The sequence below is a fragment of the Corapipo altera genome, unplaced genomic scaffold (assembly GCF_003945725.1).
Source record: "Corapipo altera isolate COAL_440 unplaced genomic scaffold, ASM394572v1 2c, whole genome shotgun sequence".
NCBI lineage: Eukaryota > Metazoa > Chordata > Aves > Passeriformes > Pipridae > Corapipo > Corapipo altera.
In genome coordinates this window covers 142300-166610 of record NW_020884923.1, presented here as the reverse complement: position 1 = coordinate 166610, position 24311 = coordinate 142300, and the positions used below count along the sequence as shown (strand labels likewise).

Here is a 24311-nt window from a genome sequence, read left to right as displayed (position 1 = left end):
GAGAAGGTAGTTTACTAGTTGTTCTTTATAAAGTAGTTAGGCAAAACTCATGATTTCTATGACTGAAAATTAAATTAAGTATACAAAACTCACATATGCCTTAAAAAAAGACAAAAACATACATATGTAAGGGCATGTTCTTTTGGATGTCTTCTTAGAAAGCAAGTGAAACTAAAGAAATGGGAAAATAGAAAAGGGAAGAAAATGCATACCAAATTTTAGATTTTTCTATGCTGACTTCATATACTAATATACTTCCTTTGTCTTTATGTAAAGTCAGGGTTTTTGTTTGGTTGTCTTTTTTTGTTGGGTTTGGTTTTTTAAAGAACTTTCCTCCAACTCATGCTTTCATACTCTCTAAAATGTGTTTTTGTACGTAATTCTTTACAGCAACTGTAGAGGGAGATGATAATCAAGTTCAGAACACATAAGCACATTTCAAAACAAATGGTAACTAGAAGGACAGTGCAGTGGAAGTCAGACAGAACTTACAGAGTCCATTAGTGTCATGCATTTTTGAATTCCAGCATTGTAAGACTACTGACAAGCACAAAATACAAAAGTTCCTTGAAAAGAGAGAGATAATGATATGAAAATTATAGTATTTCTCATTTAATTATCCTTAAAATACTGAACTTACTTGAGAATGGAGCATATAATCATACAGTGCATTACAGCAAATAAGATTTTAAATGTTCTCAATGTAACACAAAGCAGAAAAATCTATACACTGAAATTATCTCAATGTGATAAACATTTTTAAAAGTTGCAATAATTATTAAAAAGCTTTCAATAAAAAGTTTAAACACATTTAAGTTTCAAAAGAATATTTTGTACATTTTGGAAAAATATAACATTTACTTTACATAACTGAAACATAAGTTATAGTCTTTGTAGTTTGTAAGCTTCCATTATTCATACACATTCTCATACATTTTCTTTTAATATATTCTTTTCTCTGGATTGTAAATCTAATGCAAAAGTATCACTGTTCTGAAGAAAAGCTTGTTTCTGCATTAGTTTCCTGAAAAGTCCATTTGGATTTGCAAGTAGTTCCTCATGTTTTCCACATTCGAGAATTTTACCCTGGCCAAGGACTGCAACAAAATCGGCATTTTGAATAGTAGACAGACGATGAGCAATAATTAGGACTGTCCTCCCTTCCATCAGGCGGTCCAGAGCTTCTTGCACTAGATATTCATTTTCAGCATCCAAAGCACTAGTAAGAAATAGGGTGGGGACGTGACAGAGGAGGATATTTGTTATTTTAAGACAGGTTAGTTTTGTCTGCATTAGGCTTATTTTACCAAAATTGCAAACCCTCTCTATTGCTGGTGAGGATGAACTACTGGAACTGCAGGGAAGTTTCATGAATTTGCTTAGTGTTCACATCCAAGTTATAGGCATTACAATTCTCACATGCAAAAATAAGCATGGAGAAATAACACTAAATTGATTCAGTGGGAAAAAAACAGTTGTACTGCAGAATAATTATATCTTTTACACTAAGATCTAAATTTAAATTAAAGATACAAAAAAGCTTTAAGGAGAGCTTCAAAATCAAGTTACATATTACAGATTTACCAGCTATCCCTTACACTTTGCATAAACAGCTTTCATCATAGATCTCCTAATCAAGTCACACATTCTAGAAGGCACATTCTTTTTTTTGGGTAGAGAACAATAAGGGGGCTAGAGAGTTTGTGCAAGGGCATGCAGAGAAAGAAAGAAGGGGTCTCAAATCTGAATTTTACAGGTACATAATTTCTAAGTTTCTATTTCTTTTCTTTCTTACCTTGTTGCTTCATCTAACAGAAGAATTTTAGGATTCTGAAGAAGAAAGTAAAATTGGTTATAATAATTAAACAAGATATGAATATTTATATCATAAAGAACAGGATTCATATAGCTTAAAACTCCAAGTAAGAGTACTTATTTCATCAAAAAGAATTGAAAGCATTACTTTTAAGAAATCTTAATGCTAAGACAACAAATCAGAAACAACACTCTTTCATCTTCAAATTTTCCAAACTAAAATAGCAGAATACTATTCCTAGGTAACTATTTGAAAGATACAAACTAAAGGTGGGAGATGATTTTTAATGCATACTTGGCAGCACTGTGGTCAAAAGTTCAGTTTCCTTTCACACAGGCTCAGCTACACTCTGCTTGCAGTCAGTCTGATATATAAAACTGGTAACAAAAAGTTAACAAAACCCTACCAACAAGCAGTATTTCACCCACAGATAAAATACGTAGTAGTTATGAACTAGCATTTAAGAACTCTTCCCGAATAAGTGATTTTTTTTTAAAAAAAACAAACTGCCAGCACTCAAATCCCTTAGAAGAATTCACTTCTGAGTTACAGTACATAACCCAAACTTCCCTGATAAACTTGAGTAAAAGCTTTATCTGGGAGAGAAGGAACTCTACTGCACCCCAAACTACCCCAGTTTATCTGCTACTCATTTATTTTTACAGCCTTTTTTTCCCCATGAAATAAAGTCTCTAATCCCATGAACTGTATAAAATGCATGACCTGAAATACAATCAGCTTTTCAACATTTGTGGTAAAAGAGAACTGGTATAATGAAATTCCTATTAATCTATTAGAAGTAGGCATGCTAGGATGGTATGGAGACCTGTGTGGCGTAGCATGAATGTAAACTGAGTTCAGCAAGGATCAAAACTTCCAGCTGAGCATCAGCACCAAACTCCCTCCCTGCAAGCTCCCTGTCCTTCTCATCCTCAGAAGCCTCTCAAATTTGTGCAGCACAGAGCCTGCCCTAAAGCTAGATCTATATCAATCTTTGAAGAAAAAAAGTGTCACAACATTGTGCCTGAAATATTATCTTGTCCCAAATCCAGGCCACTTCCCCTCAAAGCTAAGACAAGGCATCTAAAGTACAAGTAAACTGCCACCCAGAAAAACTAACCCATGAATGAGAGAGATCTGAACATGGAAGCATCATTTTCAAGTTTACTAGTACCACATTCTTAAAGCCTTCCTTCATCCCTATAAAAGTGAGCCATTACACAGTGATTGAACATCAGTCTTGGCAAGAACTATCAAAAAACATGACTGAAAGATAGGAAGAAGCACTGAAGGAAGTTGTCTTTAGTTAAGCCGCTCAGCCCTTTCCAATTTCATTAATGGAAAAGATACAATTTTCTTTTTAAAAATATTTTTCTACATCTCCCATTGAAAGATCTCCTCTTTTTTAATGCTTCCTGCCTCTGCCCAAAAAGTGGTTAAATAGTTGTTTGGGTGGTGGCTTACCTTGAGCAAAGCTCGAGCAATTGCAATTCGTTGCTTCTGCCCACCTAGGGGAAAAGATCCGTTCATTGAAATAGGAAAACACACGTAAGAAATTTTAACTGAATACTGGGCTCAGCAGAATTAGGCCCATGTACTTTAGGGAGGGGAATGGAAATGAAGGGGGGATTCTTTTAACGCTCACGGTAGGTTATGACTTGGAGAAAAAAGTGGTAACAAAAAATAATAGAATTTTTACTTCACGTTATAGCATCAAGATTTTTAAAATAAGCAACATAAAGACACACCTGAAAGCAAAATGCCTTTTTCTCCAACTACAGTGTCAAACCCTTTTGGAAAACCTCTGATAAAACCAGCAGCATTAGCTATTTCAGCAACTTTCTGAATCTCCTCTGCAGTCACAGTGGAAGGATCCTCTGCACCATAGGCAATATTTTCAGCAATAGAACAGGAGAAGAGAATTGGTTCCTGAAAAATTCAAACACATAACTAATATGGTAGATCTGTAATTATATACATGTATTGTCTGTATCTCAAGTAACATAAATCCCACTTACAAGAACTCACAATATTCATATAAAGAATATGTAAACTAGAGTTATATGAATTAAAAACAAATAAAAAAACCCCTTTCGTAACACCAACATGAGCAGTGAAAACCAACTAAAAAGTAAGTTGCTTTTTTTAACTGACAAAACAACTCTCAATTCCTAATATTTTAGGAAGAGTTTAGAAAGAGCCATACATTCAAACATTAGAAAACCTTCCTTTTGTACTTTGCTACATATCATCATCATGGGAGGGATGGAGCACCTCTTCTGTGAGGAAAGGCTGAGAGAGTTGGGGATGTTCAGCCTGGAGAAGAGAAGGCTCCAGGGAGACCAGATTGTGGTGTTTCAGTACGTAAAGGGGGGGGGCTATGAGAAAGATCGGCATAGACTTTTTAGGAGGGCCTGTTGTGATAGGACAAGGGGTGATGGTTTTAAACTAAAGGAGGGTTGGTTTAGATTAGATATAAGGAAGATACTTTTTACAGTGGGGATGGTAAAACACTGGAATAGGTTGCCCAGAGAGGTGGTTGATGCCTCATCCCTGGAAACATTCAAGGTCAGGCTGGATGGGGCTCTGAGCAACCTGATCCAGTTGAAGGTGTCCCTGCTCAGTGTAGGGGGGTTGGATTAGATGACATTTAGAGGTCCGTTCCAATACAAACTCTTCTATGATTTGCATCGATGATTCTTCTCTGAATCTCTACACAGATTTGATGGCATTTTGTGCATTTAATTAATACTAAAGCTTGCAACAAAGAACTGTGAGATAAGACAAGTGATGTACATTGGGAAAACATCTGAAACAAGGTAAGTCTGAGTAGAGACATACATAGTATGAATACCAGTATGAATCTCCTACTGGTAGTTCAAATGGAATATATTAAGTCAAAAAGAAATGTGCTAATGTGCAAACGGGAAAATAATATTTGCACAAAAGCTTTTGGTGGCATTATTACATAAAGAAGTTGTTTTGAAATGCAACAAATATCCAGATACCCATATGCTTTTAAACAGAACACCAGCCTAACAGTTAATTGCACTGTGAAGCATCTGGGGAGACAAGGGAATGAACATTTTAATTGGTGAAATAGTTTATTTTTAAGACACCACTGAACATCTCTCTGTACTTCCAGAATTTGGAGGTTGTTTGGGAGGTGGCACTGTAAGAGTACGTGCCAACTGTATTTTCATGCTTTCCTAATGGAATTGTGTTTTCTTGGAAATAACACAGAACATAGAAGGTCAGTTTTTTGAAATGGTTGTGTAAAATATGGTTGTGTGACTTCCATTCATATGAAAGCCAATTAAGTGTTAAGCTTTGTGTTACTTTCTTCAACAAATTATAGCAAACATCACCATGGTCATACTCATACAATTTATAGCAACATACTTTCCAGTCTCCATGTGCACTTTTCTCCTGAGCTAACATTTTGAATCTCTATGATTATTGTAAAAACAGACTACAGAATAATGGGACTAGCTCTAAATATTCTTTCTAGAACAAAGCATGTGCAACAGTAGTTATGGTGAGATGGAGGGATTTCACTGGGAAGCAATATTATACAGTTTTAGAAAGAAGAAAAGTGAAGTAAAGCTAGCTGATCACACAAAACTATTTCATCCACTTGGAATTTTTTATTTCTTCCTTACCTGACTTACTGTTCCAATCTTTGTCCTGAACCACAGTGGATTTAACTGGCGGATATCAAAGCCATCAACAGTGATAGTACCTTAAATTAAGAAACAGTAAAGTGAAGTGTGTTTGACACATTTTGAAAAGAGACAAAGAACAGTTGAGAATCATGACCTGTGAGGAATCAAATGCTGTACTGGTGGATCAGAACAGCTACACAGGCACCACCACAGGGAAACCAAACACCCCAAGGGGAAACATGGGCCTCAAGCACAGGAACCCCTGCTGTTTAAGGTCTATTTGACACGCAAGGCATTAATTGTCACAAATGAGAGCAACACACAAAACATACCTGAGATAGGATCATACAGCCGCAGCAGAAGGGATACAATAGTTGATTTCCCTGTACCACTTGGGCCAACCAGAGCCATAACAGAGCCAGCTGGAATGGAAAGGCTGAAATCTTTGAAAATTGATGTTTCTGGACGTGTTGGATATGCAAACTCGACATCTTTGAATTCCAAAGCACCTCTGAATGTGTCTTTGCCTAATGTGATTCCCTCTATATGACAAAGAATAAAATACAGAAACGTGAACAGAAAAACAATTAGCTCAGCCCTCCTAGAACTTGCTTTACCGACACTTAATAGAAATATCTACCTCCACATTCAATCTATGAATAGCTGCAAGCCATGATTCGGGACCACAGGGGTTATATTTCAGCTATGAGTGAATCAGTGTGGTACACCAGTTGTACCTGAATGCAATTTCAGGTTGCTCACCACCACTGAAGCTGTAGGCTACCTACAGCAAGAGGGAGAATTTGCATCTTGCAATACCTAACAACTAACAACGATAACCTCTCCTAGAATTATCTGAATTTTTAAACATATTATAAACGATTTAAGCTTTGTCAATTAGGAGCAATTAAATAAATGGCATTGGTGAAGGCCAAAGTCCTGTTACCATAGAACACAAAAAGATAAACATTGCAAATCACTTATTGCCCTTTCACCAAGCCACAAAACTCACCTGAAACACTCTTCTCTTTGAATAAGAGCAGTTCCTTCTCCACTACCTCTTAACTGGGTAGCTTTTAAGCAGAGGCTGTCACTGGAATAAAGTGCTGCTAGGTTCGTTGCACTAACAGCCTTTTTTTAGTTTTATTTTTTCTCTTAAGTGGAAAGTACATTTAATAAATTCAGGACAACAGTGTATTCAAATGCAAATCAGAGGCCTGACTCTTAGGCTACAGGTCACTGAAACAAAAATTTCAGTTTGTGAAATACTGTAACAATCCACCATGAATGAACAAGACTGCCAAAGTTAAATAAAACCAGCTTCTTTCTGGAGCACACCATTTGGTTGAAACAATTATCTTAAAAGAATATAATTAGTAAAAGAAGCTTATAAATAGGTAAGACAAAGACACAATTTCTCCAAGCTCTGTTAAATCCCAGTGATACATATCCATACACAGCAAACTAATTGAACAGTGGTGCTGCAATCCCGAAGGACTGAGTCGCACTGATGAAATTCCTACCAGTTTTGTGAAAACTGGCAGACTAGAGCAACACCAGAATTGTGTTTGCTCATGCTAGAGACATGCAACTCAAACCCCTTAATTCTTTTCAGATGCAGCACACAAGTAACCCCCAGCTAACCAGGGCACATGGTAGCACGTGGCCATGTTTGGTTAAACAGTAACTGTGGATAGGAACACAGACACCCACCAGCAGCAATCAAGATTTCACTAGTTCCGCTGTTTCTAGAGCAGATAATTTACTTTGCTTTTTTTTCCTCTAGATTCCCATTTCTTCTCCAAGTTTTCATTTTAATGGTAGTATCATTGAAATGGTAAGGGCAAGAGCATACAATTCCAGATTCCTTCCTTGACTTACACCTATGGACATACACACTGTAACTTTATTGTTTACACAATGATTTGTAAACCACCTTTTGGGAAAAGAAATGTATTTGCTAAATCCTGTGCTAGCACCATAATCCTTATTATTACCACAGTAACAAGTAGTTGCTTATCTTAAGTCTCATTTCCAGTTATTGCACAGTCTATTCCGTGGCCTGAAACACTGAAATCTACCGCAATATAGGAAGTCTGCTACCACAACTCTTTCCTCTATATATTACTGTAGAAATATCTAAAAGCCATATACTTTCTTCCTGTTTGAATTCTAGATGCAGGAAAAAGAGACATTATAATTTGTTGCTGAGATATTCGTTGTCACCAGCAACAGCCAGTGTTCTGTGAAAACAAGACATTGCCCCTCGAAGTAAGGAAGAAATGTGGGTAGTACTACTGTGAGGAAGGAGGTGCATAACATTCCAAACGCAACACCTGCTGTAGCTGCACATCCACACTCTCCCAAGAAGCAGGATTCCCATATTAGCCTTCCTCCTTTCTTTCCTTTTATTCCCCAATCATGCCTTCATTCCTATGGCAGAAGAACTTGAAAATTCAGTTTGGCAGATGTCGCTGAAACACCTCAAACTGTCTGTGTTTGCAATTTAGGTTTCAAATCAACACGTTTCACTAAGGATCTGTTTTCACTGGATCAGTATGAAACGTTTAAGCTTGAAATACTCTTAATGAAAACCACCCGGTTTCAAAAGCTTCTCTTTTCAGACTGGTCATTTCTTAGCCATTAGAGATGAGCACAGTAAGCCTTTCAGTAGAAATATGAGACACGGCCATCTCAGAGCTCCTCCCTCCTCTCTTTTTGCTTCCTTCCAGTCTTTTCACTCTAAAGTTGATCCAAGAGGAAGTGGTGATGACATCAAAAAACATTCCAAAAAGCTAGAAATCAGCACGTCCCCAATCACATAACTTTCAAAGTAGTAAGTTTAAAATCATATTCTGAATTAACTAAAGAAAAATTAATTGAGTCAAAAGTAATTAAGCTAAGTTTTTGGCTTCTAAAATTTTTGATTAAAGGAAACTTTCATCATCTGTTTCATACTTATGAAAAGTCAGAAGAGTTAACCCTTGTATCTAGTTTCTTTCAAAAGAATGTAAGTTAGTACTAACTTTAAATATTGTGCACCCCCTTCTGAAGTACTCCTGACCCATAAGAGAAAAATCAACCTATGAAGAGTAACAAACCAAGAACCCACCATCAAATGGAAGTTGGGGCTTCCTTTCAATAAGTTCCCAAAGACGTCCACCAGCACCTAGTCCTTTCATTAGCTCAGAATAAAAGGAACTTAGACCTAAACAAAAAACAGTACAGTATTATGCATCCATATGGAATGGAAGACATAGGAGAGATAAAATTATCATTATACTTTTCATCAGCAGCATTGAAGGATCAGATGTGTAGGGGATCTTTTATTCCAACAGACTGTGAAATGTTGATTTAAATCTTATCTAGTCTCATTTGAGAGCTACCAATAACCCTCATTCACCATTCTTATTTATATCTGTAAACCAAATAATTCTGAAGAAAATGTTAATACACTTAGCATTATGTGTACGCTCTTTTTCAGTCATCTGTCAGGAGGAACAGCATCCAGCTTTGGGAAATAGCTTTGCATCCAACCATGCATCCAACCATTCCAAATCATGCAGTAGAATGGAGCATTCTGAATGCCCTTCTTTGTCAGACAGGTTTATGCTACTACAGGGGAGCCTGGCTGAGTCAGCCACAGCGGAGAGAGGGCATGAAACTGAAGGCTGAACTGACACTTGAGAAGCTATGTGGAGAACGGACAATGGGAAAAAAAAAGTCTCCCATGTCAGTATGCTTCAAACATTACTGGAGAAAGCAAAAGCTAAGGACAAGGCCTGCATATAGTACTGGGTCCCAGCTCTCAGCAGCTGTGTGAATCAGCTTGGAGGTAGCTTGGGTGAAGGGCTTTCCAGCTGAAATAAACACAGAAAACTGACGTAGAACTAAAAATGGAGTAAGGTATAAATATAAAATGTCCTATTTCTTTATTTTTTGTCTGTCTCTCAAAACAAAAAGGCACCAATTTCAAAATCTCTGAATTAGAACAGAAAAAACATACTTACACCTTAAAATGCTTACAGTGTTGTGAGTGATTTCAGCAGGGCAAAAAACCCAGAGTATATTAGAACGGGTTTACTGGTTTATGCTTGCAGAGCAACAAGTCCAGCTCAAGATCACAAGTCCATAAGTGTAGGCAGGGCATTTCATCATGCTGATGCTGAGGACTATCTGAAAGCTTGCAACACAAGGCACTAGCCATGGTGACAAGTTGTCTGTTTGGGAAAAAGAGCCAAAGCATCTACATCCTAGAACAGCAGGGAAGGCATAAGCCTCACAGGGCACCTTGAAACTCAAGCACTGAGGTTTGCAAATTCACAACCACTCATGGAGTTGCATGAACTCCTATATGTATTAATGATGACATATACTGAGCAGACTTAGCACTTGGAAGATTTATATGCCTTGTAGGCATCAAGAAAGGCAGGCCTCTTGTGGCAAGACACCTGTGCTTCAGAGTCCCCATGAGAATGAGCTCTGTGTAGATCTACATTCTCCATAATCTTTAGTAGAATTTAAAAAGATGTTATAGGAAATAAAAGTTAATTCAATGACATTTTTAGCAGTGCTTCTAACCTTCATTTATTTAACATTAATTTGTTCCATGTTTTTAAAGTGCTGGGTATCTGTCCATTTACCAAACTTGGATGAGCTAAGCAGAGAAGAAATGGTTTGGGTAGCTGGAATGGGTGCCACTGGAATTTTTATATACAAGGAAGCAGGTTTTGTACATTTTGCCCTCAAGTGCATCTATGATATCAAGCTTAGTCTTAGAAAAGGAGAATACAGGCAAGCTCCATCGCCCTCCCTGTCTATCAGAAGTAACAGGCTCATTTTAAAGAAGAACACTCCAATAAGTTGTCAAACTTCAAAGCCCTTTATCTTAATTTTTGCCTGTATGCAGCCATGAAGACAGTTTTATCAAAAAGATGAACAGCTTGTTTCTGGACCAGTAGATTACAGAGTGTGAGCTTCAAGGAGGTGTCAGTCAGTAAGGAAAACCAGAAGGTTAGCACCAGAGTGCAGTGTTCTGCTGGCACTTTGTTTACTCTTCCAGTTCGGGACACTGTATACTGAATTACAGCTAAATTTTATGTGCCTTTCTAAATAAAGTATGTTTAACGCAGACCCACATATTTTGTAAAAAATATAATACAAGTATGATTTCTTTACACAATATGTCATTTATCTTAATTCAGACCTAAACAAAATTAAAGTAATATGTATCTGTCACATGCACACATTGAAAAAAATAATCTCTGTATTCTTTTTGGAAAACAGAAGGTTTATATTAAGATTAAGTGAAAAAATATTATTTTCATTAACTCTTCAGAAAAAAGCAAGCATGATTTCCTGGGAAGATCATGTGGAAGAGACTTCTTAAGAAAGCCAGATCTTTTAAGAGCTTCTTCCCTCCTGCTCCCATACTGACTGTAATGCTTTGAAGTGAAGAAAATCTAATTTCCCATTCCATACCTCCAATGCTTATTCCAACCCAGAAAGCATACATTAGGAAAGATGAGAGTTCACCAACTGTCATGTAGGCATTGCCCATTAGTAATCCTCCTTTGTATAAGACTGAGAGGACAATTAAATTTCCAGAAAGACCAGTCTAAGGAAAAAGAGAAAAAGGCATATTTTGTCACATCCATTTAAATTTCATTCTCTAAAACATTGTTTCAGAATTTTCCTTCTAATAAAAAGAACTCTCATACTACAGGTATCTATGCTTTTGGAGGACTGAGTTAAATTCAACAATTCTAAAGCAAACCCAGCCAACAGCCAGCCAGACATCCAGTGGCACTGCACTGTGCTATCCAAAAAGTGGTTAAAAAGCAAGCAACTCTGTTTTTTAATTCCCAAGATGGAAAGGAATGTCAGACATTATTCTGAACCATCAGTAAAGAAGAGTTGATTGTCTGCAGTTTTGTTACAGTTTTGAAATACAATTAAGCAATTAAGTTATGGGAAAAAGCAGTCCAACCCTCCCTGTCCTCCCTCCCACACCTGCACGGTCCTGAGCTTTCTATGCATTGAAGCTCATCTCATCAGGGAGTCAAACCTGTAAAGTGGGTGGGGGAAGGTTTCCACAGGTTTACTTCCTTGAATAGGAGGTGTAGCCTCAGATAAGTAGTCCCCACTAAGGGTATGGGGCAGAAATAGATGCCTAAAGTAACTTTATCATACCACTGTATCTTGAGATGCAGTTTCACAGCAATTTAGACTGATTTAAGTCCAGTCTTCCCACAGTTTTATTCATTTATTATTTTCAACCATTTATTTGCAGATTTTGAAGTATCCTCATGAATTTTAAAATAATTGGTACTTGGCATAACATGGTTGGCTTACTTTAATTAAAATATACTTACTGCTCCAAAGAATCCTGCCCGAACCAGTGCCTCTTTTTTAGCCAGTTGGAGCACATATTCAACTTTATTTGTATACTTCTCCATTTCAGCCACTTCTTGCCCAAAAGCTCGAACTGTTCTTATGTTTCCAATACGCTCTTCAGCTAACTACATTAAAGCAAAGAACAAAACAAATACACAGAGACACACAATTTGAAATGTTCATATTACAGAACATGTCAAAGTTAAACCAATATCACTACACTAATCTCCATATCTTGGGATACCACGGAAAAATTTCTCATGCCTTCTTCTCCACACCCCACTCCCCTTTTTTTTGCAATTCTATCAGGTTAAAAGTAAACTGCATGCCCAGGCAGTTTATAAAGAACTGCAGGATTGTCTTAAATGCCAGCAGAGGCAGAAAAATATAAAAGCAGGGTTAAAAAATTTCCCTGTGGGAGAAATTACTATTCACAATAATTTGCAATAATAACGTGGGGAGGGGAAAAATAAAGAATATTAATATTCTATTCTATACTAAAGCATGTAAAACAGCCTACAGTTATTTCTTAAAACAATTCCACTCATTTGATCAAAGCAACACTGGGAATTAATTTAGCCCATCTACTAATGTCTCATTTCAACTCAGTATTTTATTTTAACTTCTAAACAGCAAAGTAGTAATTCTAAAATACCTCTATTGTAATCAATTAGACTATGTTATGACACCGTGATGGTCTTACAAAAACCAAGGCCCCTTTTTGTATGTAAAACTATGATATAAAAAAAAATAATTCTCCTTCTTCCATCACCCATTCAACCTCAGAATTTGAACTGCTCATTGCTTGTCCCACACATGGTTTACAAAGGCATGAGCTGCCTTTCAACACTGTATGAGGAAGAAAAACAGAAGACAAACAATTTGACTTCTGCACAGTCAAATTGCAGAAGTCCTACAAAGGACATTCCAAGTTCATATCAGCTGACAACTGTGGCTATTTTAACTAGATCTTTCCTAATTATATTTCTATGCTTTTTCATGATGGATGCTCACCCTCAGCCTTTGAGGAAAAGGTCACTATCACTACTGTTCTCTGATAGTGCTTCGGAATATTTCAGTGTGGTAAGCAAACACAATGAAGGGTCCTCTACAGCAGCCTCTTCAGAAACAACAGATTCCTCTACTTTCCTCCCAGATATCTGGGTATGTGCTGAGATGCCCAGAAAAGTTTAAGAAATGTCAAGCCTCATAAACGTTAAAGAGATGACAATAAGGTCATATGTCAGGGATGCACTCCAGAGAAGGATTTGCTAGCAAAGCAAGCATGCATCTAGGATGCTTCTGATGGTTTCAATCTCATAACTGTAATCCAATAAAAGTGTTTCTCAAACCCACATACCAAATTACACAGAACTCAATAGGCTTAATAGAGCATTTTTTTATGCTCTCACAAAGCTAAAGCCTACCCTCCTCATCCTTTCCTACATTTTCAATCACCAAGGCCTAGTATCTCCACATGATATTGTTATGGACAATGGAAGATGGTTGTTTTTGAGATCTATGAATAAGTGTTACTGATATTTATATTTCATATTCAGGTGCAAAACTAGAGGCTCAGCATGGCTTAGGGCAATGAACAGTACAATTATCTTCAGAAGATCTATAATTTAAGAGATATTAACCTAAATATACTAGAGCAACTTTGAAGTCAACTAGAAAGCATCTGTTAAAAGATTACCTGTGTTGCTTCTGCAAGAGAATCTTGGGTAATTTTTGTAAGTTTTCGCAAGTATCTTCCATAAATCACAGCCAGGACAGCCAAGGGTGGCACAACACTCAGAACAAATGCAGCAAGGCTAGGAGACACAAAAAACTAGAAGAAAAGGGTATGTGTCAGGGGTTAGTAATCAGATTAAAAATAATCACTGGAGTACTGAAGTACAAATTCCCTTGCTAGAGTTTTCTAAAACTAGTAGGATTGTAATTTAGTGCTGCCATGGTTTCATTTGTTTAATTTTTTCCAGGCAAAACATCCATTCCTCCACAGCATTTGGGAAGTATCCCATGGTTAGAACAAAAGATTATAGGCAAAGTGGTCTGGATTTCATTTCTAGCTTTCTCACTGGTCCACTGTGTGGTCTTAGTTAAGTTTCTTAACTCACCAGTAAACAGGCCTACCAGGAAATCTCTTGCTTATGCTGAAGGACATAAGCTAATAATATACAGTTTATAAAGTGCTTTCACAACTTTTAAATAGATTGTGTAATACAGAAAGTTTGAGTAGAGAAATATCATACACTACTTCTGTGTAACTGAGGAACAGATGGAGTCAGCAGTACTCCCTAGCACTCACAAATGGGTGGAACAATGTATTTAATTTACTGCTGCAAACCTTATCAGTTGTAACAATCATCATTAAAGCTCCTAAAGAGTTTCTCTTCATATGATCTACTCAAATTAGATCTAACATGTTTTAATTTCATCTTGCTTTCTGTATTGAAAACAAAAATCTCCAGAAAAATTCAAAATTGACATAATTGACGGGCTCTATAATTATTTCATAATAATGTCTTTTTTCTGGGCAAGCTTTTACAGTCCACCTCTTAGCACTATATCATTGCAGTATTTCGGAGCAGAATGTCTTATATAAAGCTATTTCGTTTAACCTTAGACTCTCTTTTCTTATATAAATACAGAAAGCCATAATTCTTATCAGTGACAAAATATTAAGGCTTTAAAGTTTCATAGTGGAAACTCTTAACAGTTTCTAATAATGTCAATATTGGAAGCTTATTTTTACAAGGAGACTTTTTGCCATCTGTTTTTAAATCCAAGTAGACAGCAGAAACTACTCCACCTTCATTAAAGATAATTGCCACCAATGCATCTTTTCTCAGATAAGCATAAAAATACTCATGTCACAAAGAACATCAAGAGAAGTCAGATTTTTATGTAAACCAACTGACCACCAAGGAATGCACTAATGCACTTCACTGAAGCCTTCACTAGCACACTTCCTTCATAAATATATTCCTTACTGACAAACTAAGGCAGATAGTCTAATACTTGTAAAAATCCTCAGCACTGATTTGATATGCAGTGCTGCCTTTGCTCACCTAGGCTTTAACTAGAATCAACCAGCTTTAATGACTTTTTCATCAGGCCCTTCACACCTTATTTTACTTACAGCTATGGGAATGTCATCACTGATTTTAATATCTCCAGTAAAAATGCAATTAAGCTATTTGCCTACTACACTTTGCTTGATAACTTTGGGCATCAACAGTAGTTAATTTCAGTCCTTCATCCTCCAAATTCTGCTTGTGAGTAAACATCAACTGGCTACAGGCACATCATCTACTGCAATAATCTGTGCATCTATTCTAGATAATCAGTGAAATACACCCATGTCCAAGAACACACAACTGTTCCAGGACTGACTCACACTCATACGTTACCTAACAGCACTGAAACCAATGTGAAACCGCAAGAAGTGTCAAGCAGGGAACAGACCACCATACCATCATTGCAACCCCAACAGATGCTTGTGCTCCTGCTCTGAGCCCATCTGAAAGGTTTTCGGTCACTGAACGGCCCAAGAGGGCTGTATCTGAAGATAAGCGGTTTATCAGCTCTCCTGTTCTGGTCTTGTCAAAGAAAGCCGTTTCTTGCTTCAGAATAGAGGAGAACATGGTTGCTCTCAAACGTTTCACAATTCTTTGTCCTGTCAGAAACAGAAGTCAGTCAAGCATGTCACACAAGACTTTACACAGACAATATAAACAATATAAACAATAACAATATAAAAATTACAGGATTACACAGGAATGAACAAGTCACATTACAAGGTTTTAATATACTAGAAAAGAGTAATCCTTAAAATGTCACGTAACAGTAACTAAAAATGAAAAATTATTCCAGCATACTTATCCTTACACTATTAGTTTACTTTTTATCTGGTAAAAAAAAGCTACTGATTCCAATAGGACCTCTCAGCCAGTGCCAAGAATTTATTTAAGATCATTGGATATCATGACTCTGTAAAAGACATGATAACTCTCAGTACTACTTTTTGCTTCTGTTTTTACCTGCAGTCTGCATGAGGTAGACACGAGTAGCATTAGCAGCACCACCACATAAAAAGATTCCACTCAGCAAGGCACACAGGTTGGTCAGGCTGTCAGTGAAATCCTCACTGGGATTTGTATAAATAATGTCAATAACTTTGCCCATGAAGAAAGGGGCTGACATCGTTATGACACTGGAAACTGTCAGAAAGCCAACAGCAGCTGCAAATCAACAAGGAAAAGGAAAATTATTCTGAACTTGCAAGATCATTAATAGTACAAATGAAATAATTTCTCACTTCAAATTTCTACTAAGCTTGTGAGCGCCAATTGAAATAACTGCTAATCTTTTAGGCCTAGTTCTGAATAAGGTGTTTTAAGTCACTGTATAAATTAATTTAGGTAAGGTACATTTTAAGACCCTGAAAGCCTCTGTATACAATCACAGTCCTGGAATCGCTTTTCTTGTCTAACCTCCCACATCACCATCCAACAAGGTTAACCTTTCATAGATGTCATCCTTAAAGAGCATTAACAGTTGCCAAATTCTCACAAACAAGCCTTCAAATCCTGTTTGTTTTGGGTTTTATTATTCATGCTTGTTACTCTATGAAAGCTTTCAGTTGTCTGTTTCTGAGATAACAATGGACTGAAGTAAAGATCTGATCATCATATAAACCATGCAATTTTATTGAGGGGGAAAAAAAAGAACAAAAACCCATTTAATTTCTCTTGACTGACAACATTAATTTTGTTTTACTCTTTACTACTGTTGGTCTAAAAGAAAAATAGTATAAGCTTTCATTAGAAGCACATTTGCTGATGAGCAGAGCTCTTGAATTCTAGTTGCAGCATCATCCATGGAACAACCTGTGTAACTGTTTGAAACTGTATCACAGAGAATGAAAGTCACACTGGACCAAGACTTGGCCTTTTGAACTTTAATCTGCAATGAAATTTCTTGAGCCAAGAATGCAGTTTAAAAAGGCAAGCCAAGCTTGGAATCCTGAGAGCTAGGAAAAACCCATATCTTAATTGAAAACTGAACAAACTTGATATGAAAACCACTGAACCACAAAAAACAATGACACTTATACAGCATAATTTTCCAACAGCCAACCCCACACTTAAAGCAACCATTCACAGGATTCCTACAAAACTACTAGCAGATTTTTGCCTTTGAAGGCAAAAAGACACTGTGCTGAAAGTCCTGAAGCTGCCTGAATTTTAGTTCTGTTCTACTAAGCTTCTTGTATCACCTTCTACGATGAAGACAGCAGCCAGCCTCTCAGCAGCACACTGCTGTAAGCAATATTTCTAACACTTGACACAGACGGTTCGATGCCTCTTACCACCTCCACTTTGTTTCAGTTTTTACTTGAAGTGTAAATACAGCTGGGCATTTATAAGGGAGAATTCAGGGTACAAAAAATGCATACCTTTCATCACCTCAAGCAAACATTTCTCTGCACTTTCACTGCAGTGCCCCGGAGCTCCACACACTGGCCAAACAAGCTTTATCCCTGCTGTTGCATCTAACCTGCAGCCTGTGGTTCTTATTCAAGATTTATTAGCTATATTTCCCTTGTGTCACACTCAGGCCAGCAAGCATATGAAATATACAGGACTAGGATCTTTAACTTGAAGCTATAGAAACTGTAAGAAGTCATAGTAGAAAGTGAAAAACTTCCTGCTGCAAACTTATGTGATCCATGCCATAGGCACATCTCATAAGCATATTATTTGCTAGCTAAAACTTCATGAGTGACCTTATTAACAGGCTGGTTGGTGTATTCAAGCTGTGAAACAGCAGGGGAAAATCCAACAAAAGCCAGGTCATTTCCTATCAGGAAAAGCTGGTTGCTCTGCAAGGCAGCTGGAGATGAACAAAAGCACTGATTATAAACACAGTGCTGCATGGCAGCTCAGTCTCCATTAACCCAGGCAGTTTCTCAGTTATGGATGGAACAGGACATATGAACTACAGATATAAATATTCACAGAGGGAAGAGGACTGTATGGCTAACCCCCCCATATGCTCCTGTGTAATGGTACAGCCTTCCTGGCTTGGATTTACCTTCAGTTCTTATTCATTCAAACTAGCATGGGTTTCACTGTAATTACTTCCAACAGCCTTAACTGAATGAAAAGCAAATGCTAGTACCTAAAACAAACTGAAGACTAATGAAAAACTTAAGCAATACACCTGAATTTATTAATTTAATTAGAAATCGCATCCAAAATAAGATTCCCTAATTAAAACTGTTGCATTGATTATACCAGCAGAACAACTGGAAAATTGCACAGATGTCAAGTGGTTGCTTTTGTTTGTTTGTTTTAAAATGTTGCCTAATTCGAGAAATAGGAATGAGCAAACACATTTTATCTCCTCATTCAAAGAAGAGCTGTCATTGTGATAACCGGCTAAAGGGAGGAGTACAAGGTGTTCAGTGACCAGATATGGAGACACTTCAGTGACGCTGAAGTTTGTTACTGACAGAAAAAAAGGCCAGAGTAAACTTTATACTATTAGTTTCCCATAGCTTATTCTGCTACCCAGAAAATTGCATCAAACAAAATACTGTATTTTGGAAGTTTTATTTTTTACAGTAAATCTCTTTTTGTAGGCTATGAGATGGCAATAAAGAAAATGTGAGGGAGATCTGTGGAACTTATGAAACCAGGACATCGAAGTAGCAACAGAAGCAACGACAAGGCAAGCTGGCTGCAGCAGCTGAGCAGCCCTCTTAGAAATGTTAGGCAAACACTTTGCTTGTCTACTTCCACAGAAATCTAGATTGCAGCAAAACCCGACAACTTTACCACTGTTAAGATCAACATGCTCTCTGTTAAGGCTAACGTGGACTTGCTTCTTGACAGCAGATCTGTAACTTCATTCAAGGACAAGGAACTGGTCACCAACTGATAAACCAGGATGTTTACAAGCAATAACTAGGCAGAGCTATCAGAAACTTCTCTTCAGAATATGCACTAAGTGACATAAACCATTTCTACATGCAAGAACACCAACAGGAGAGTGAACGTTTCTAATTTTGCTTCTTACCGGAGCATCCTGCTCACAAAGCCAAAAAAATTGCTTGCAAGCCTGTTGGGGGATGGGCTGTTTTAAAGACAAATACATAAAGATTTGACCTCAGATGAATTAAGATCATTCAAGCCAATCAGGGATGAAAGACAGAAAAATGAGGTAATGATACTTGGCAGTGCACAGTAACCCAGCAACAGGGTACCGTAGCTAATTTTTACAATTCAGTAAGCTATGAATGTTACCTCCTGAAATCTTTTAAGTATTGTATTAGTTTTATTTAAAGAGCAGTGCTGGCAGGTCAGAAACAAGCTTTGGATCAGGGAGAAGTGTCCTTCTACCAGGAACCATGAATATCTATCCTTTACCACTTATCTGTGCAGTTTTATTTAATACATGGGGATTTTTTTAGCTTAACACTGAGGCCTTCCACAAGGGCATTTGGAGTGATGAATAAAATCTACCACATTATCAGGTGCATAAACAAAGATCAGGCTCTTCAGTTCTTCTTCTATGGGAAAAAGATGCACTGGTAGATTTTGTATTTATTGGTCAAGTGAAGTCCATTTCCTTTTAGTGAATCCTGGTCCACAATGAATTTGTACCGCTTTTTTTACTGTGCATTTCACATTAAGGCATTTAACTGGTTCATTTTTATCTCATGTAGAAGATAGTCTTTATGTCAGATCAGTCTAGCTATTATTCCTTCTATCTTCACAATTCACATAAATAATGCAGCAAAAACATTCCCCAAATAAATTAATCTCTAAGCACCCAACTGATTACATTGGTCAGGAGCTACTGTTTCTGCAGTGTCTTACCTAAGTAGCTTTATTAATGGTTCACCACCAGTTTAAAATAAGAAACTGTTAACAAATAGTCAGAGAAAAGCACACTTTCTGGGATGAAGCTACAAGGCTGTCTGGACATTTTGTGAGTTTCATACCAAACATTGACAAAATACGATGAAAAACAAGGGCGGGAAACAATCACAAAAAACCCATGCAACCTACATTTTTTGGCACACTGCACATGAGAAGACAATCAGTAACTTAACCCTGCATATACATAAATAGGAATTTTAAAACCACAAGAATTGGCCTCAGAAGAATCAAGAAATGGTTGAGTTACTTTAAGACAAGCAGAACCACTTTACACTAATACTGTAACAATAAACAGTGGCCAGGTAAATTTTGGCCAGAAATTTCCCAGCTACTGGGTGACAGCACAGAAAAAGCAAGATTTAGAAGGCTAGGGCTCAACTGAGGTCCCAAAGAGATGGGCATTCTAGTGCCTGTAAGCTTCCCTTCTGCTCCCACTAGCTTCCTTGCCATTATGCACATAAAAGAATTCATTCGACTCACTGTCAAGGATGGACCAGGTTTTTCAGAAAGATGCCACTTGCCTGACTTCTAATTAATTTTTAAATGGTGTCGGGGGGAAACCATACCCTTAACAATGTGTGAGGAGCCTCCCGATGTTCAAATTCATGCTACAATGCTTGGAAGAGCAACAGTTTCAACATGAAACCATTTAAGTGTTACTACAAAATAAACACATGTTATCTCTCCAATTTAATTTCCTAAAATAACCGAAGTTTTCCAAGATACTCCTACTCAAGTATTGATCTAAGAAACATCAGCATGTACAAATAACCAAAAGCATGATTTTCTAGTAGCGCTGCTCACAGATGATGTGTTCTACATTTCACTCTGCATCCTGTACAAAAACATTCGAGTTGCTCACTAACCCAGTCAACCCCAATCAAATGAATTACTAAAATAGTTTCTGAACTACATTACAAGGAATACACCTAAAAAAATCATGTAGTCTTAGGTACAACTTTTTTTTTTTTAAATTGACTTTTCCAAGAATTGTTTTCAAGGACATTTATTCCTTGAATCTACAACAATCCAGTATTTCTCAACGAAGGACAAGAAAATGCATCACCTGGTATAATTTTAAAGTATAGAAGAATCCAATTTATGAATAAGGCAGTGTTCTTCTGATTTAATGGCAAATTTTAATGCATAGGAAAGCAGCTATTACAAATTTGCCCAAAATTTATTACCAAATAAAACGTATGAAATACCATTTCTTGAACATCTCTAGAGAATATCTGTGTACAAAATAAACCTTCCTGCTCAGTGTATAAGAATTTTTATACAGGGAAAGGGCACACTTTGCTATGGGATTAAAAATTTCAGAGTTTCTTATGCTTTACTTAAAATTCAATAGAGCTATTGTTTCCTTTGAGTGGATAAAGTGGTTTGAATAAAATGCAACAGACAGATTCTCACAGGAAGAAATAAGGAGGCAGGAGGAAATAAAGGGGATCATTTTGAAAAGGCATTTTTGTGGTCTCACACACAGAGCAGGATTTAATAATTTCAACAATGGCCCTCTCCTCTTCCCTAGGAACTGAATTTAACTGAAGATGCAGGTTTACCTGATTGCACCACATTAGCCAAAGAATTCCTGCAATTTCTTCTCTCCTTTGATAAACCCAGGAGGTATTACAGGGTTTACAAACTCCTAATTCCACTACACAAAATTGTGGTCACTGACAGGGTGAATTCCCGCCATAGTGTTTAGTCCTCTTTTTACCACTTTTAACTAGGAACAACAAAATTTAACACACATGTCCCATTTAAAATACATTCGCAGCTCTACCCTGCTCTAGAAGTAACTGGATATGGAACACATTACACTGATATTTATTTTCCTCTTTTTTTTTTTGAACTGTATGACATTTGTTACATTCATTTTCATTCCTAAGAGCCTCCAGAGGGTCAGAAGCTCCTTCTGCGAGGAGAGCATTGCAAGAGGTGTTGAGTGCCAGCGCACTGGAACTCCGGGCCAGAGCACACCACTTCTTCCTGAGCCAGAGGATGGTGAAGAGGCCCCGTACAGAGCAAGATGCAACTATCTCCTTTGGTGCCAGTCACAACACGAGTGGGTCACCTTTGTCTCTGTACCTGCACCTCATCAGCTGACACCATTTCCCCGGCACACCATGACGGGTGAAGCCAGTCTTGCTCAACTTCCTTAAAAATCTCCCTCTGCTTCCACTGTCTTCCACTGTCCTCACTGCCACTACTTCACCTTCTGTGACCATGAATTTCAACGCACAACTGAAATGAGCAGACTATGTCCTGCCATGTAGAATTACAGAAAAGACACACAGCACTCCAAGGTGGTAATGCTACACTCCTGTGTTACCGACCACTGGTTCTATAAACTGCAAAAAACCTGGAAGAGCTCAACCTTTCTGTATAACAAAACAGCACCTGTAAGCCTCTGAAGAGATCACACAGCATTTGCTTACTGGTTATGGGTACTTGAAGAGGAAATAAAATGTTTTATCCTTGGTTCATTTTTTCATACAGCGAAACCATTAACCTTCCTCTTTCTTTGAATGCAGGAAAAACAGAGATATTGAGCTTTTAAGGACTACTTTCTCAGTACAAAGCTGCAACAGGAAAAATTGCAGCATATTTTAACATATTTTAGATAAAATGGGTAGATGCAATTTCCCTACAACCACCTACAATGCATTTTGTCCATATTTGTTATTTCTACACTCTACAATGACCTGAAGTATTTTCCTTGTTTGCTTTTCCATCCTCCCACTTAATTACAACTTAACAACAAAAGTTGTCTTTAAAGTAGGGCATGAGTAAATAAGAATTTTACATAAATTCCCTCCTCTCCCAGAACCAAGACCAACAGAACATCGAAAAGCAGTTGTCACATTTGCATATTTTTCCATCCGCATGACTCGATATCATCATGTTGTTGTGTTGGTTTTGTTTAAACTTTAATTCATGCCATTTTCTTATCTCAAAAGACAAAGCTGCATGTAGCTGATTTTTAGAAACTGTGATAGTTGATCTACTTTGATAAAACCATCAGCAGACTGCACAGATTAAGGACTCTTTGCTCTATTTCAAAACATAATTACAAACAAGTATACCGTACCCTGCCTGTGACAAACAAGCTGACAGCAAGTGCCCAGTAAAGGGAACTAAATTAAATTCTCAGTTAGGAGCCTTGGGTCCTAAAAGCCATCCTTCGAATAACTGATTTATTTACTTAATTAAATCTAAATGAGAAAACCTCAAAACTTCATTGCAAAATCAGTAGGTAGTCTAAAATTTATAAAAATTCATTAGGATCCAAATTATTTTGGCTGTGTAGTACCAACATGTAATGAAACTCTGTAAATATCCCCTGTGAATAAACCTTGTGCAAAGTATTTTGCATCTCACAAACCATCTCTTTATATAAGTCTATCTCACCTCTCTTCTCTCAAACACCATTTACCCATTTACCCATTCCATAGGAACTACCCAAGTTTCTGCAAAGGACTACAGGCCTCACACAGCCATGGTAGTGCACATGCTGTCCACCAAAAAGATTACTTAAAAAAACCAAACCACATAATAATTTAATATTGTTTCCTTACTATCAGCTATTATCCTATCAACCCCACAAGAAAAAATGTTAAGAAAAGTTCGTTTCTACTCTTTGTTCATAATATCAGTGCTAAGGGTGCAATTTACACAACCACGGTGTTTGACTTCACCGTATAGCCACTAAAAATAAATACCTTTCAGAACACCTTACAAAAGCTTTAAACAAAAAAATTATTGGGAAACAGAATTTTAATTAATTTTTTTAAAAAAAAGCTTCGGATTCCCATTTTTACTTGATTCCAGAGAGTGTTGGACCCGAATTTATTGCAAGCTGATTGTGAAGCCAATGCTGAACATGCACAGAGGCATTAAACAAACGGAACCGAGTTCTGTAACTTCCAAAAGTTTTTACCTTCCCTTCAAAACCCAACAGATTAAGAGATGGCAAGGAGAGGAGGTGGGGAGGAGGCATGTCTTTAGCTTTTCGCAGGTACGGAACGCTCGCTTGGAGGTTCCACGCTGTGCTCGGATGCTGCCGGCGGCGCCGGTTCGCGAGGGAAACACGACCTTCCCTTCGCCCCGGCGGCGGCCGCTCGGGGGGCGCACCCTGCCGCGCTCCCCGGCCCCGGCAGCCCCTCCGGGCGGGGCGCCCGCCGCCCCCTCCCGCTCGGACCAAGCCCCGGGGCGGCCCCCGGTACCTGTCAGTCTCCAGCGCTCGGGGTGCGCCAGGGCCAGCAGCCTCCGAGCCTCGAAGCGCGGCGGGGGGCCCGGAGCCCTCCCCGGCGGCTCCGTGCCCGCCGCGGTGCTCAGCGAGCGCGCTGGGACGGGCAGGAGGAGGCGGCGGCAGGACGGGGAGTCCAGCGGCGGCAGCAGCAGCGGGAGCGCCCCGCACCTGCCGAGCGGCCGCGGCGGGACGCGGAGCGCGGCGGCCCCGGCGGCCGC

The 24311-nt window shown here is 38.0% G+C and overlaps 1 protein-coding gene across 1 annotated transcript; it reads right to left on the bottom strand.

Moving 5' to 3' along the window:
* Positions 1 to 488: 488 nt before the first annotated feature.
* ABCB10 (ATP binding cassette subfamily B member 10) lies at positions 489 to 24123 on the bottom strand. Its single transcript, XM_027657418.1, has 13 exons — positions 24068 to 24123; positions 15927 to 16127; positions 15360 to 15562; positions 13577 to 13711; positions 11856 to 12002; positions 10963 to 11098; positions 8594 to 8689; positions 5814 to 6023; positions 5479 to 5558; positions 3565 to 3745; positions 3281 to 3324; positions 1796 to 1830; positions 489 to 1219 (listed from the first exon to the last, which is right to left on the bottom strand). The coding sequence occupies exons 2-13, from the start codon at positions 16087 to 16089 to the stop codon at positions 928 to 930; spliced, it is 1722 nt and encodes a 573-aa protein (XP_027513219.1). The 5' UTR covers positions 16090 to 16127; positions 24068 to 24123; the 3' UTR covers positions 489 to 927.
* Positions 24124 to 24311: the final 188 nt, after the last annotated feature.